The following is a 13,546-nucleotide window of genomic DNA, read 5'->3' on the forward strand; positions in this document are numbered from 1 at the left end:
GCAGGCCGTCAGGGGGTGTAGTGAAGATCCATCAGGCGAAGTACATGGTCCTCAGGGTGTCGTGGTGAATCTGCACAGCTTTGGCCAGAGCCTGGGGGTCCCGACCGTTACTCTGACCAGAAACATGACTGCCCTCCCCACTACAGAGAGAGAATGGGAAAAGGGAATAAGGAAAAAAAATCTTAATCCATCTTAAGGTATGTGATACAGCATCACATAACAAGCACCACACAGAATATACTGAATATGCTTGTCTGACAATCAACAGTTAAATGGCTTTGGCTCATTGGTCTCAGTATCTAGCAAACACTAGACATTTAGAGTGGAACAATTTCAATATCCAAGTATCCAAGTATCAAGTATCCAAAAACAATAATAACATTTGATATTTAAATTTAAAATGATTAGACCTGGTGGTTATATGGACACACTGGGCTAAGTGAGTTTTTCCTGAAGCCTCCAAATTATTGGGGTTGTAATGGGGCATATTTTGTTAAAGGGGAATTTCACAGATTTTTCAACATCTCACTATAATTCAGTTGTTAAGATGTAAACAAAGCCATTCAGAGTGGTTTGGTGTAAAATTGTCTGTTCTAGAGAAATGTACAGAGCCAGAATTGTTCACAGTGGTGGTGATAGGAACCAGATGTCTGAAGAGTTTAATGCCTTTAAAAGCTCCCTCACAAAGTTATTATATGAACTAGTTATGAATACGCTGCTTGTGGTCTGAGACACTGTTTTATGAGACTTTTGAAGGTTTTGCTCTAAAACAAGTCATTCATGGTGGAGGAGTACATGTAGGGCATTCTAAGTCAAAACAGCCCCCAAAGAAAATTTATTTTCCTGGATTTCCCCACTGTTTTATAATCATCAACATTACATATATAAACTCAGAAGACACGTGTAGGTTCACTGTTCATTAAATAAAATGGCTCTATTTTCGACCCCTGGTTCCTATCACCACCACTGCAAAGGAATTTTAATACGTTTTTCTACAATAAACCATTTCTCATCAAAGCACTCTGAAAGACTTTGTTTAGATCTCATCTCAAATAATGAACTGTACAGTAAGGGCTGCAGTGGCAACCAATTTAAATGTTAATCCGAGAATCAAAAATAGTCTCCAATCTGTAAATATGAGTTGTTTCTTCCATAAAGTTCACTGTATAAGGTCTTAAGAGCTGGCTTCGGCTTCCTTCTGTGAACAAGACCTCACTCACCTGTCGTGCTCTTTGTCCACCAAGTGGTAGCGGGCACGGAAGGCCACTAACCGAGCGTAGTAGGCGGGTGCTGGGATGGACACGGAGCGTGTGCAGCGAACATACGTGTGGCACAGCTGGTAGGTGAGAATTTGGAGCTCGTCTGCAGTAAAGCGATTGTCATCCCACAGCACGTAGTAATGAGAGGGTCGGCTGGTGCCCTAAAACACAGGAAAACATTTTCAGAATACTAATTCCTAAGAAGAGTGAGCAAAAGTACTTCAAAGTGTGTGTAGGAGGCAGGGGAACAAAAACAAACAGCAGGACCCACCTGAATACCTGCATGACTGCACAGGTAGAAATCAAACTCAAAGGGGTGTGTGATGCTGGTGTCAACAGTGGTTCCTGCTGGAATGTTGCCACTTTTCCCGATCTGGTGAAATAAGGGCAAAAATGTGTTAAAATCTATAAATATTATGAAATATTTTTATAGTATTTTTATGAAACTAATATATATATATATATATATATATATATATATATATATATATATATATATATATATATATACACATACACATACACACACACATACATACATACATAATTTTACATGTTACCATCAGAACAAAGAAAATGCCAAAAATGGTAAAAATCTACAAAATGGCAACTTTACAGGAGTTATTCCAATTAAATCAGGACCATTTTTATCGGCCCACTTAGCGCATGTTTATGTAAACCCTTTGAGTCAAATGGCCATTAACTACAAATTATTCATTTAAAAAAAGGAGAAAACACATACAACGCTTGAACTACTTAATATCTGTATTTTCAGTAATTATAATTAAACAGTTTCAGTGTTTAAGTGTGTCCACTCTTTCCCTTTGTTACAGCTTCCATTCTTTTCAGGAGACTCATTTTCAGTTTTTCAAAGAAATCTGCAGACACACCTCCAAAGTTCAGTCTTAGAAGTTGGTTGATCATTTTCTGAAGTAATTCAAACACATTCAGAGATGTTGAGATCTGGACTCTGGGGTGGTCAGTCCATTGTTCAGCTTCTTTGCTTTAAGTGTCTGTCTCCTTTTCTCAGTGTGGCTTCTTGACAGCTTCACATCCTTTTAGACCTATAGCGCCGAGTTGTCCTCTCACAGTGGAAGGATGGCAGTGGATTTTCTCAGATCTGAAGTAGCTTGATTTTCTCCTCTCTCTCAAATATGAATGCTTTAAGTACTGTTTATCTGATGGAGGCAGTTTTGGTGGTCTACCTTGCAGGTGGTTGTTAGGAGTCTCAACTTCTCTGTAGCTTTTAATCATTTTTTTTAACTCCAGTTTTGGAAACTCCACTTAATTTTCTTTGATTTTCCCCTCCTAATGCAAGTGGATTATCTTATATTTAATTAGAAATATCTCCTGAAAAATGAATAGCTTGCACTTAAAGCCTGTTTTGACTAGAATAAATGAGGGGTGGTCTCTGACTTTTGCACAGCACTGTATATACACATTATAAGCACAAGTACTGTTTCTAAACTGCTTTTGAAAAGCATATGACACATGTTTTACTCTTACAGCTTCTAACTCTATGCCTGTGAGTTCGTCTGTGTTTAATCTGTGTCTAATCATTCTTTTCATTGCTTTGAGGCTTCAGCCAGACCCCTCTCAGCAGTGAGTCATTCCACGCTGTTCCAGGAAACTCACCCTCTCGGACTTGTCGGCGCAGAAGAGGCGGGTGTGGTGGCGTTTCTGCACCACGATGTAGGTGATGCCGGGCTGGTAGTCCTTCTCCAACTTAATGCAGGCGTCCCTGATGGCCAGCAGCTCGTAGTGCAGGATCTGCATTTAGAGGAAGGACAGAAAACAGGCATGAGTCATCGCTGACAAAATCATCCTCAGGGATCTGATTCGCTCATCATTTTTAAAAACACTTTCAGGAAAAACAGAATGAAATTCTGTTCAAATTTCAAACAAAAACAACACCCTGATGGTGCAAATAGCGAAGCTAATGGGGCGTAAATAAGACAAAATCAAGCTAATTGAGCCTCGCCAATTTAATTTCCTGCTTTTTTCCTAACATTTTTTTAAGGTTTTTTGTGAATGTCTAAATTCCACATTGATGCTGATTTCCGATATTCTTCACGTACATATCTGTCAATGCATGTACTAATGCAGACATACATGCATCATACAACTTGGGACTAAATCTACCTCAATTTGTATTACCGAAAAATACACCTATATATCAATATAGTTAATAATATAATAATATAGTTTATATATATATATATATATATATATATATATATATATATATATATATATATATATATAGTTAGTATTCGCATTTTTGCATGTTTGAAATCTGAAAAATTACACTGTGTGGAAATTTCATGATGAATGGAAAAATAAAAATGCTCCAAAACTGTATTTGGGGAAAAAAGTAATTGCACTGACTTAAAGTAAAAAGTAACCAATGTTTTTTTTTTTCTTAACATTTTAAAGATCCAAGGTTTTGGTCCAGCAACAGTGGTTTGCAAATGACCTCTGTTTTGATTGGCTGCCCTGAACTGTGCATTATTCAAAAAGCAGTCCAGGCTGAAATATTCCCAATTTCAGTGTAAGTGGGCGGAGCTAAATTACTGTACATAGATATATGTAAACAGCGCAGGCTTTTGTGACATCACAAATAAACAATACATTCAAAACAGACTGCTTTTGCAGCTTAGTTTCTATATATGAACTGTTTACATGCTACATCAAACAAGCTTGACATCATAACTACAGAACACTTTTTGGTACTATATAGAGCCATTTTTAAAAAGGTTTTCTATAGAACCATATACAACACAGTCTCCATCAATCTCATCAAACCATTTCACCATGCAAAGAATCATTTAAGCAAGAAATGGTTCATGGTTCGAAACAGAACCACTGCCTTTACTAAAGAACCTTTTTGAGTGTGTACTCTAGGATGATAGCTGCACCCATATCCATGTCTATAATTACTGTGATTGCAATAAACAGCAATCAGAACATTTGCATAGTCAAAAGCACCTACACTCCACATTTGTTCAGGTTGTGTGGATGTTACACACAGTAAGACGATCCTGCACACTACTGGATAAAATTCACTAACAGCTGCACTGTGTGATTCACTCAATGCGGAGGGCAACAATTCTGATGAATCACGATGAATGTACAATTCGCTTAAAGTGACAGATACTGAAACCAACCAAATGAGCTGACCTGTGGTAGCTGGCCTTCTGGAACGCCGTCCCTGTAGAAGATGATTCTGGTGGGCTTGAAGCGGGTGGACTTGTAGAACTGGATGAGGAGTTCTCGCACCATGTATGAAAGGTCTTCGATGATTTCCTGTCGGGGCCTCTGGACCCGCACCGTGGCACAGTACCGACTGGGGTGGGCATCCATACTGCCCACCACCTAGAGAGAAGGCAAGAGGGTGATCGGTTAGAGAAATACAGTACTGGGTAAAAGAATGACCAGCCTCCATTTATTTAATGTCCATTTAATGCAAGTTGAATGTTTTTGAACAGCATAGAAATAAGATAGTCCACTTGCGTAAAGAAAAAGAAAAACAAAAATATATATTTAAAATATATTAAGGAAATGAAAAAAATAGACAAGAAAGGAAGAAAACTGGCCAGTCAAACAAAAAAGCTGCTGGTGTTCTCAGAACAATGGACTGAATGTGTTAAATGTATGTGTGAAATTATTTGGATCACGAGAAGCACAAATTGCAACCAACTTCTAAGACTGAACTTTAGATTTATGGCTGCAAAGTGAGGCTCCTGCAAAGAATGGAAGCTGTAATGAAGGTAAAGAGTGGACACAGTGAATACAGAAAAAGTATTATATTTATTTGTTAAGGCTTCTGTGTAATTTACTGCTGAACAATTAGTAACTAAATGACCATTTTGGCTGGAGATTAACTAAAAGATGGGTGGTCTTTTGCACAGTATTGTAGATTGCTGAAAAAACTACACAATTTCCTTGATGAGGCACACCCAAAGTTTTCCACCTTTCCCAAGTTTACTTCACTACTTTTACTACTTTTCACCGGAGCGTTGAGGCTGATCTGGCTACACAATTTAATCTTATACCCCACTGATTAGCATCACGCCCATAGCATGCCTAAATCATCACACTTCCCTCGAATCATGTGGAGCTGTTCAGTAATCAAACACAGACTTCACAATGTGGTTTCTGACAGTGAATGACACACAGTTATCTTTAAACAAGGAAAAAGGCATGTTGCATAGTTAAAGGGGAATTACTCTGATTCTACAAAATTTCTGCATAATCAAACTGTTAAAATGTAAACAAAGCCTTTCAGAATGATTTAAATGCGAAATGCTCCATTCTGGTAAAACTTGGTAGAAACAGAGTCAGAGCTGTTCACAGTAAGGGCTGTGTGTGTCACAGTGGTGACACACAAAATGGCTAAGAACACACTGCCTGATGACTGGAATTAGGGTCAGGAGGTGAGCCAAGAATAAGAAATAATGTTTTTTTTTTTCCTTTCGTTATGATAAATGCGTTTGAAAATTATGACAAATTTCTGTTACACATCTGTCAACTAACCAGCCAAATACACACATTTTACTCATTTACATTTCACCTTGATGAACCAGTCTGCGCGATTTGCCTGAAAACAGTCATACAGCCAGAAATGCAAACAGCTCTCAATACAAACCGATAGATGTTTTTGCTAACAAAATTACCACCCAAGAAAAACCTATACCTCAGAAATATCTGGAGACAAGTCTGAAGGTATGATTTTTTTTTTTTTCATATGGGTTTTATGGCAGATTTTGATTTTTTTTTAAATATATAGGCCTAACTTAGGGCAGTAAGGTACATGCAGGGTGTTGTAAAGCAAATAGTTCCACTAAAAATATATTTCATCTTATCCCACAACAGTTTTTTGCAAGAAATGATGTCATTACGTACAACATTTGTAATCGCTAAAACTCAGTTTGATGGAAATGAGCTGCTGGGCAGTAAAACTCATTTCCATTTCACTGCAATTTGTGCAGAAAGTTGATGGAAACATTTGCTATTGGGAGACTGATCTAATTTTTAAAGATGTGCGAAAACTCCACATCCAACAATAAGTTGAAAGTGATGTGAATAAATGACACAAAAATGCAAAATATTCAGACATCCATTTTTCTACAGCAAAACTATACAGACAAGACATGAGACGTTTTTAGAGAGAATTTCACTGTGTTGTTTGTGCAGCAAAAACAAACAAACCTCCAGATGCGCAAAGATATTGTTTGCTCCTCACAAAACAGGCAAGCTGTAAAGCTGGGGCTGCTACTTTCCATACAATCCCCATTCTAGAGAAACAGTCAGAACTGTTTACAGTGGTAGTAATAGGAACCAGACGTCTGAAGAGTTTAACACCTCTGAAAGCTGCCTCACAGAAAGTTATTTCACGAAATGGTACGCTGCTGGATGCCTGAGATATTGGGTTAGGATCTTTTTAAGGTTCTGGCCTATTTTGAAAGTCACTGGTGGTTTTGGATAGCCAATAAAATGGTTACATTTGCACTGTAGACATGCTGACCCCTGGTTCCCATTACCACCAGTGTAGAGAAATTCTACTATGAACCATTTCACGTCAAACCACTCTGAGTGACTTTGTTCACACCTCAACCACTGACTTATGCAGAAAACTTACAAAAAACTGTAGAACTGCTCTGTAAACCATTCTATAGAATTCCATGCATTGCTATAAAAGCACTGCCCTCTATTGGCCGAGATGAAGTACTGAACAATTCCAGATGCTGTCAGCAGCTCACCTCGCCATAGGGACTGGGAAAGAAAAGAAAAAAAAAACAAAAACAAAACACAGTCAACACCGCTCAGCACCACACCCTCCGAACACACAAACCCGTACACACATGTGCTCCAGAAGCGTCCACTCCTTTCGCTCATTTCCCTGTGACTCAGTCCTTTGTCACCATCGCCTGGCAACCACAAAGCAGCCGTGCGGTCACGCCGTGGCGGGGCGTGGTGACGTCGCTTCCTGTTGTCTGTGAGTCATCAGCGAGCCACTCGCTCACTCCCTCTCGGCTTTAACCACTCCTAAATCCTTCCTTCTCCACCTCTGCTGCGTGCCTGGCTCTCCAAAGCGTTCTCTAGAAGCATGAAGGACAGGGCGGTGCTGACCACCGCAGCAGCAGCAGGGCGGTCATTACGGCTTCGGCTCGCCCCTCAGAGTCCGGAGGCTTGAGCCACTGCCCACAGGCCCTCAGCCCTCTTACAATTACAACCAGCTACTGAACCACAAGTAAGCACAGTAAGTAGCCTTGTGTGGGGAAAAAGGCCTTTACTGTAATTACTATACAAGTCTGCTCAAATAAGGCGGTGCTGATAGGAAAAGGTATAACTGGAGTAGCTCAGGTTCATTGAAAGGAAAGGAGCAGAAAATCTAGTGGTTTACATGTTACATTGACAGTATATGAAACATCGTGCATCACTGATTAAAGGGAAATGCCACACGTTTTTCAAAATTTGAAAAAAAAAAAAATGGTGGAATTCCACTTTAAGAAAGGAACAGAACAGTAAAGAAAAGCATTACTGTTAGGATCTTCAACAGAGCTGAAGTGCCTTTGGGTTCAAACTTCAGATTAATAAGCACATCACACAACTACAAAGTAAGTAGGAGACCGAACTTCAGACGCAAACTCTGCAGCGAGAGGAATGAGTCAGGACTGAGGCCAGGCGTGACAGCTGATTTTGATCATCTAGATATTCTCTTCGCTGATGGATCTTTGAATATCTGGTTATTTTCCCCTCATGACTTCAAGTAAACACTGAGTCTTATTTAACATGCGTAGATTAGATCTAGTCTCAAAATGAATACTAGGTCAGATTTATGCTGCATTCACATGTTGGCGTTAAATCCGATAAGATACTTGTATTCCTGTATATACCACAGCCACACAGTGCACACTTCAGATCTATTAAAATTAATACTAATTCAATACTAAAGACTAATACTAATCTAGTTTAGGAAAGATATTCCAAGTGTGCATTCCTACAGGCAGGAGCAACTCCAAATAGGAAAGACATAGCTCCAAGAGAGTTATGCCTACTCATTTGCTCAGATATTCTAGACTACCATTTACTTTAACACTAAGCTGATACTTTTTGCCTACTTTCTTAAATTACTGCAATGTAAAGTGCTAAAATAACCGAACTTGAATGTGTAATATGATCATAGCAGATACACAGGGGATTCAGAGCTTTCAGAAATGAGGAGCCTCTTTTTTTCATGGGTGTTAATAATGTGGGAACAACATAGTGAAACAATGCCATGAAAATGGGATTAAAACTAATAACATGCTATGTTTCTGTCTCTTCATTTCTTTGGCTGTTTTAGCATTCATTGTTTGTCAATTTTCTGTTTGTTCAAAATTATAGAAACTGAAAGTCACACTAAAGTTTTTAAACTAGTCAAATAAGTCTGAACAATGGACACTTTTCCCACGATCGACCCAAGCAGTTCTCAGGGCAGTAGTGAGCCGTTCCGTGCTGGTCTGGACTTGTGAGGCCGGCTATGGTTTCTTTTTCCATGTGTTGGGCAGATAGTAAGAACCAGTAAATACTCAAGAAAACTACACAAACAAGTGGCTATCAGCTAACAGGCTAATAGCTTCACACACAGCACCCACCACAAAACACGTTTGATGTCTATCAGTCCAACTTCATTCACAGCGTGCTCTCCTCTTCTTTATTCTCTAAATGGGTGTCATTTGAACATCTGCTACTGAAACAGCCTGTACTGCGGTGGCTTTTACCTGTAGCTGGCTAACAACACTAGCATTAGCATTGCCCAGCTGAGTACAGCACAAAGCGCCACAGAACAATTCTATTTTTCATCTTTCTGTCACTTCAACACCAGTCATTTGAATTTGCACTCTCAGATATGAGTCTTTATGCTCTAAACAGGTCTTTTGTAAGCCATACACTTGCGTTAGCTTAGCCTAGCAGGCTACAGCTTAAAACACTACAAAACAAATTCGATTTCGGCTTTCTGTGACTCCACCGTTAATCAGTTGACTTTGCTCACACTGCTATAAGTTTTTTATCGTCTATACTTGTGATGGCAGAGCACCAGTTCAGTTAGTAAAATCAAACCCGTACTGGGGTTTTGGATCCTGTTAAGTTAGCTAGAAGAGAGGAGCCCATCTAATATCAGCTTAGCTAGGAGGCTCCAGCTCCAAACACCACAGAACAAGAGCCGCTCGTCTTAATTTCCTCAGATTTGAGTCATTATCATCTCAACTTGCGTAAGAAAGCTTTTTACTGTGAATGCTAACCAGTTACTTTCTCCTGGTTAGCAGTGGCATTTAACTATTAGAAACTGGCGGTAGATTAAAGCTTTGACGTTTATTGAATGGTAGGTTTAAAATGCACTGCTTTCATTTTTTTGCCGTCCATGTGAACTTATTTGATTGTTTTCGGGTTTTAAATAGCGCAGCAGGATGTGGTGGCACAATGGCAACATAAACGTAGAACCAGTGTAGAATCATCCCACCGAATGGTTCAGTGGCTTCAAGAACGGTTAGGTACCTGTGCTGAAAAAGAAACGTGCTGAGCTTGGTTTTAAGCATTCCGTGTCAAACCATGTCCATGTGGAAAAGCCACTGGAACAGTTCCCCTCCTGATGACCCATCTGACCTCTAGATCTTGTGCTTTGGCCCAGTTTAGCCCCTGGGTACACACCCTGATCTACTTTGACTCCAATTTGGATATTTTTTTTTTTCAGTAACTGCTAAGAATTCTTCAGTAACTGCTAAGAATCTTTCACTAACTACTGTGAAAGTACTGTGTAAGCTATGGAGTAGTATGACCTTTCAGAGGATTAAGTATAAACATAATTATTAATTGCAATTTGCATTATTTATTCATCCTAAAATAAAACTGCTCCACAGTTTCTCATTACATTACATGGGATTTCAATGTTCTGTAAAGCTTGTCCAACATTGTCCAACTCGGCAACAGCTGTTAAGCATTTGTTACACAGTGCATTGATAGTGTGATGTGTGAGAGAGAACACATGAATCATACTAACTGCAGTAATTGATGGCTTTTTGCCATCTCCTGCTGGTGGATGAGTGACATCTGCTCCAAGGAAGATAACGGGCTGCTGGAACACCGCAGACCTGGAAGCACAACACACACAAAAAGTTTTTCCGCTATGTTCACATCACAGGGTTGGAGTGGCGCAAGTCTCATTTTCTGCCTCAGCAGCCAATTTTCCATCCAAAGGATTTTTTTTTCTGAAAAATGTGAGAATAATGCATTTATCTGTAAATTTAGTGGCACTTCCCTCAGATGTCCTTCATGTGCCTCCTACATAAACAAAAAACAAACACAAGCAACATCATGGAGAGATGGAGTTGAACTGAGCTTGACACGAGAGCTGGTTCAGGTTCTCACCGTTGATGGGGCACTAGGATGTTGTTGATGCCGCCAAGTTTGACGTTGATTTTGAGGCAGAGGTTGGAGAGCGTCTGTGGAGACGTCTTCACCACGTTCTTCACCTGAACACACTGAGTGGCCATGCCCAGAAGAGTGTCTCCTACACGCTTCACCTCCGCTGCACCATAAACACAGAACACAGAGGGTTCACACAAACATATTGATGTTATTCATCAGTTATTCATCTGTTTATGTTAAAAGCTAAATGGCAAATGAACCAAGCCCTGCACATTTAAGTGCCATTTCAAGTCAAGCCACCAAACATCAGTTCAATTTTTACATGCATGTTGGGACGTGAGCATTGGAGATGTATTTATATTATTCGATTACACCACTAAGAACAGCCCGCTGCCAAATTGGTAGGCAAACTGCAGCTCTCACATTGCTTCTCTCATCACCATTGCTGCAGCTACAAGCCTGCAGGTGGATGAAGGCCAATGGAATGGACGCTGGCGAATAAGATTCCAAAATTAGCTTCGGTACATACACACACGGCTAAAAGATATCCAGTTTACCTCAGTAAATGCATCCTTAAATCAGGAAATATCTTTCGTAATTTTTAATTTTGAAGTGGCACAGCAGGGCTACAATCAGCCACTGGAGCTGCTGGACCGTTGAATGAGTCTCACTAATGCTGTGTCCCAAACCTTTTACACTAATGAGTGCACAATGTTACTGATACTAATCTTGTTACATACTATTTAGCGTGCTAGTATGCTACTTCGATTCAGCTTTTGCTTGTTATCACTGAAGCAACAACTCAGAAAAAACAATGCAAAACACTCAAGTGTATTAGTTAATATAGTTTAAAAATTTAAAAACAGCTTTAAACTGAGCATAAAAAACACCACACAAAGCACAGGTTTTACTGCCTTTGCTGGATCGGCTATTGCTTTATGATAGGACACCGCTACAGCGCTGCAAAATGAACTTGAAGTAGCCTACCAATACAGTAGCAGAACAAATGTGTGCTGTCATTAGTACAGTACGTATAAGATTTAGAAGACTTCTTGTTGTGTACCGTAGACGGGTGTTTTTCCAGGCAGGATGACGATGATGAGCTGCAAGCCGGAGTAGGTGTTCTTCAGGTGTCTGAACATGGGCTCCACACTGTCTGCTCCCTGCGCGTACTTACAGAAACACGGCTGTCCCTGGATGGGCATCCCAGCATCTTTAGAGATCTTACGCAGCTGGTCAGTGAAGTTCCTGCAAGAGGTGAACATTAAGTTTAGACTGAGACTCAACAAACTTTATGTGAGAAAATAAGCTACTTTTTCATGAATAATGCAATGAATGGGGATGTTTTGTGACTATGAAACACATATTGCAGCAAAGTTTCTGGCATTTCAAAAGGAAAAAAAAAACAAAAAAACACCCAAAACAGTGACACAAGTTTTTCCCACTAACAGAGTAGAGTCTTACTTGAGCACTTCCTCTCGACATTGTTTCTGAGGGGCGAAGCAGGCGATGGCCCACACTTTGATCTCAATGCCGTTGTAGAACTGCTTCCCTCGCATGTCCCACACACCCTGATTGGGTGTGGCTATGGCCCGGTTCTGCAAAGAGGAAGAGCATGTCAATAAATGGACATGTATACTTTTCTTGGCTAAAACTTAAAACCGGTTACTGTTTTATTTATGCATTTGAATAATGAATTAAACATAAAAACTACAATGTAATGAAAGTACATTTTAATTATTGATAAACAGATTTTCAACAGAACAAAATTGAGATGATAGTAAACAAAATAAAAACAAAACTGATTATAGTATGTGGGCTGCAGTATGTGCCACGAAATCCAACGTCCTTGTTAACAGAGAACAGCTGGTCATCCAAGGCATTCCATTAGTATAGGATTTTTTTCTTTCTATTATTGGAAAGTTTTTATTTGCTTTTTGGATGCCGTTTGTACATTTCTACAGCTCTCGGGAAGTTTTCTTTCTAGCTTTCTTTAATTATTTAAAATAGAGAAGGCAAAGCATCCACATGCTGTCAAAGCTAAGCACTTTTAATTCAAATTTTAATGTTTTTCTGCCCTTAATTTCATACAGTAGAGACAGAAAGCAGGCCTAGTCAGTCATGCTGCCATTCTTCTGAACGGAAAGATTTCTTTTTTTCTTAAATTTAAAGAAACCAAAAATTGTACCAATACCGTGGCGCAAAAACCGTCACACATACCAAACTGTGGGCCCACTGTATCATTGCGACTCTAGCCTGCGCTAACTGGTACAAGAGAGCAAAGGAACAAACTTGTTAAGTGTTAGATTTCTACATTTTGTTGTTGTCCTATTTTATCTTTCGTTTTTTTCAGCCTTCCTTCTCTTTCGGCCAAAAACCAAAAGCGCCAATTTTGACCATTTTCAGCCAAAACATTTCATATATCCCTAAGACTTAACAGCTTAACATAGTTAAAGGCAAGCAAGTGTTGCAGATTCACATACTTTCTAAACAGTGAAATTCCATGACTTTTTCCATGACATAAAATTAAATTTCAATGTCAAACATCTAGCATAGTGCTGGGTGATATATCATTTATACTGGCACTCCATGAAATTGACATACTGTATCACTGCTGTCGATACCTGATATCTCCATTTTAGCCGGTTTTCAGTTTTTGACATAATTTGAAAATGCACAACAATGGCTATAAGGCAGTATGTTTATTGAGAGCATCTCAACAGTCAGACAGGTGATGTTTGTTTAGTAGTCACTGTTCAGGCCAAGCGCTGTGACTCATGGGCAAGAAGCTGGTCAAGCAGGTCTCAGTCTGTGAAGCAGCAGCGGTTTGTTTTGCCTCTTTCATTCGACTTGTTAATCCCTCCTCACTTGTGTTT

General features: G+C 39.5%; 1 protein-coding gene across 1 annotated transcript in view; it reads right to left on the reverse strand.

Annotated features, from left to right (window-relative positions):
• ago1 (argonaute RISC component 1) overlaps positions 1–13,546 on the reverse strand; it is a 38,600-nt gene continuing 25,054 nt past the window's right edge. The window contains exons 11-19 of the mRNA XM_036558911.1: positions 12,135–12,268; positions 11,734–11,918; positions 10,671–10,830; positions 10,303–10,393; positions 4,440–4,634; positions 2,895–3,029; positions 1,531–1,632; positions 1,221–1,420; positions 1–140 (exon numbers count right to left, since the gene is read on the reverse strand). Coding sequence (XP_036414804.1) covers positions 32–140; positions 1,221–1,420; positions 1,531–1,632; positions 2,895–3,029; positions 4,440–4,634; positions 10,303–10,393; positions 10,671–10,830; positions 11,734–11,918; positions 12,135–12,268 — 1,311 coding nt within the window. The 3' untranslated portion in view covers positions 1–31. The remainder of the gene's footprint in view (positions 141–1,220; positions 1,421–1,530; positions 1,633–2,894; positions 3,030–4,439; positions 4,635–10,302; positions 10,394–10,670; positions 10,831–11,733; positions 11,919–12,134; positions 12,269–13,546) is intronic.

Source organism: Colossoma macropomum, unplaced genomic scaffold (assembly GCF_904425465.1).
Source record: "Colossoma macropomum unplaced genomic scaffold, Colossoma_macropomum, whole genome shotgun sequence".
NCBI lineage: Eukaryota > Metazoa > Chordata > Actinopteri > Characiformes > Serrasalmidae > Colossoma > Colossoma macropomum.